Genomic DNA, 2723 nt, shown 5'->3' with positions numbered 1-2723 from the left:
CAGGCGGGGGTTTATTGGCATTTTCACATCCCAGCCCTCAGAAATTCCCAAATCCTTCCAGGTAATCCATCTCCAGGCGGGGGTTTGTTGTCATTTTCACATCCCAGCCCTCAGAAATTCCCAAATCCTTCCAGGTAATCCATCTCCCGGGGGGGGTTATTGGCATTTTCACAACCCAGCCCTCAGAAATTCCCAAATCCTTCCAGGTAATCCATCTCCGGGGGGGGTTATTGGCATTTTCACAACCCAGCCCTCACAACCCACCGAGGAAATCTCAACCCTCGCTCGCCCCAGCCCCGGAGAGGCAAAATGAACCCTCCTCGAGCTCCTTTATCCCGGGAAAAAGGGTTGGGAATGGCTGAAAACTGGAGCCTTTCGACTTCCTTACCTCCTCCTCCTTCAGGTTTATCCACAATGCTGCAGCCTGCTTTCATTTTCTCCCTCCTGCCAACTGTGGAACACAAGGAAAGCGGCGTCAGCCGCAGGGATTTCTCCGGAGAGAGGATCCTGCCCATCCCTAGGGATGGTCCCCTTTTCCCATCTAATCCCAGTCCTGCCTGGGATCCCCGGGAAGGAGCTCGGCGGGGCCGTCAGACAGACAAAACAAGCCCAACACAGTTTGTCTCCTGTTACTAGACGGGCTCTGCTGCCAAAATACACAACTCCCAGCTCGCCCAGATGTCCCAGGGAGGGGAAAAAGGGGAGGGGATAAAAATCCCGGCTCCTGATCCCCCGCTGGAAATGCCGGCAGCTCATTCCCGTTGCCGTGTGAGGTGAGGGATCCCTGAGGGATCCCGGAATCCAGAGCTGGGTTCTCCCCCAAAAAAAGGGGATACGAGGAGTGACAGCTCTGTGGGAGCCCCCTGGGAGGGAGAGGAGCCTCCCAGAAGGGGCTGGAGTCCCTGGGAAGGGGCTGGAATACCCTGGGAGGGGCTGGAGCCCCTCAGGAGGGTCTGATCCCCCCCAGGAGCAGCACCCAGACAACCCCCCCTTGAGTCCCACCAACCCCAGAGGAGCCCCCCCGGGGCCTTCAGGAGGGTCCATCGCCCTCCAGCACCCAAATGACCCCCCAGGGATGAACTGGAGCCCCCCTGGGAGGGACTGGAGCCCCCCTGGGAGGGACTGGAGCCCCTCAGGAGGGTCTGATGCCTCCCAGTACCAGCACCCAGACAACTCCCCCTTGGGAGGGACTGGTCCCACTGTCCCCAAAGGAGCCCCCCCGGGCCTTCAGGAGGGTCCATCCCCCTCCAGGACCCAAACAACTCCCCCAGGTACAAACTGGAGCCCCCTTGGAAGGGACTGGAGCCCCTCAGGAGGGTCTGATGCCCCCCAGTACCAGCACCCAGACAACCCCCCCTTGAGTCCCACCGTCCCCAGAGGAGCCCCCCCAGGGCCTTCAGGAGGGTCCATCCCCCTCCAGGACCCAAACAACTCCCCCAGGTACAAACTGGAGCCCCCTTGGAAGGGACTGGAGCCCCTCAGGAGGGTCTGATGCCCCCCAGTACCAGCACCCAGACAACCCCCCCTTGAGTCCCACCGTCCCCAGAGGAGCCCCCCCAGGGCCTTCAGGAGGGTCCATCCCCCTCCAGCACCCAAACGACCCCCCAGGGATGAACTGGAGCCCCCCTGGGAGGGACCAGAGCTCCCCCAGAAGGTCCCTTTCCCCCTGCCCAGCACCCCCGTGACCCCCCCGGGGCCGATCCGGAGCCCCCCGGGGAGGGTCTCATCCCCCTCTCCCAGCACCCACATCACCCCCCCCGGCACAAACCGGAGCCCCCCGAGCCCGGCAGCCACAAAAGCCCCCCGGGGGGGGGCTCTGGAGGGTCCATTCCCCTCTCCCCACCCACCACCCAAACGACCCTCCCCGGGATGAAACGGCGGCCCCCCCGGAACGCACCGAAGCCCCCCGGGGAGGGAGCGGAGCCCCTGGAGAGGGGCCGATCCCCCCCCCCCCCCCCCCCACCCGGAGCCCCCCCGGGGCTGTTCCATCCCCCCCTCCCCGTGTTTCCCAGCCCCGGGAGAGGTTCAAAGCACGTAAATGGCCGCCGGGAGGGGCCGCGGCGCCGCGGCGGCGGCGGGGCCGGGGCTGCTCCGTTACAGCCCCGCCGGCCTGTCCCGGCCTGTCCCGGCACGGCCCCGCCCGGCCCCGCCCGGGCCCCGGGGCGGAGAGGGGGGGAGCCGCCCCGACCGGGAAACCCACCGGGGATCGGCAACAAGGACCACCGGGGACCTTCCGGGAAAACCACCCGGGACCCCCCCCCGGGAACCATCGGGACCACCGGGAACCCCCCCCCCGGCAACGGGGAGCACCGGGACCAACGGGGATCCACCCGGGAACCGGGGACCTTCCACAGCCCCCCCCGCGGGACCCCCCCGGCCCCGGGGACGGGGGACCCTGCGCGGCCTCCCACGCTCCGGGACCACCGGGCAGGTCGTTGCCGCAGCCCCGAGAGCCCCTCCGGTAACCGGGGGAGGGAGGGGGTCTCTGTTTACCCTCAAATCGGGATAACCGGGGGCCGTCCCTGTTTAATGTTCCCCCGGTAACCGAGGGGGGCCTCATTTACCCTCCCGGTAACCGGGGAGGGGGGGGGAGCTGTCCCTGTTTACCCCTTCCCCGGTAACGGGGGGGGCTCATTTATTCCTCGCTGGTAACGTGGGGGGGTCCCCGTTTTCCCCTCTCCCGGTAACTCCGCGTTATTTATTCCTCCCCGGTAACGGGGGGG

General features: G+C 66.5%; 1 protein-coding gene across 1 annotated transcript in view; it reads right to left on the bottom strand.

The window, feature by feature from the left end:
• The window catches only part of LOC108510083 (ETS translocation variant 3-like), an 11558-nt gene extending 10603 nt beyond the window's left edge, over positions 1-955 (bottom strand). Inside the window, exon 1 of the mRNA XM_017839735.1 lies at positions 389-955. Coding sequence (XP_017695224.1) covers positions 389-515 — 127 coding nt within the window. The 5' untranslated portion in view covers positions 516-955. The remainder of the gene's footprint in view (positions 1-388) is intronic.
• Between the last annotated feature and the right edge of the window lie 1768 nt (positions 956-2723).

The sequence above is a fragment of the Lepidothrix coronata genome, unplaced genomic scaffold, assembly GCF_001604755.1.
Source record: "Lepidothrix coronata isolate B3197 unplaced genomic scaffold, Lepidothrix_coronata-1.0 Scaffold472, whole genome shotgun sequence".
Lineage (NCBI taxonomy): Eukaryota > Metazoa > Chordata > Aves > Passeriformes > Pipridae > Lepidothrix > Lepidothrix coronata.
Note: the sequence above shows the minus strand (reverse complement) of the source record. Positions and strands in the feature narration are given on the sequence as shown.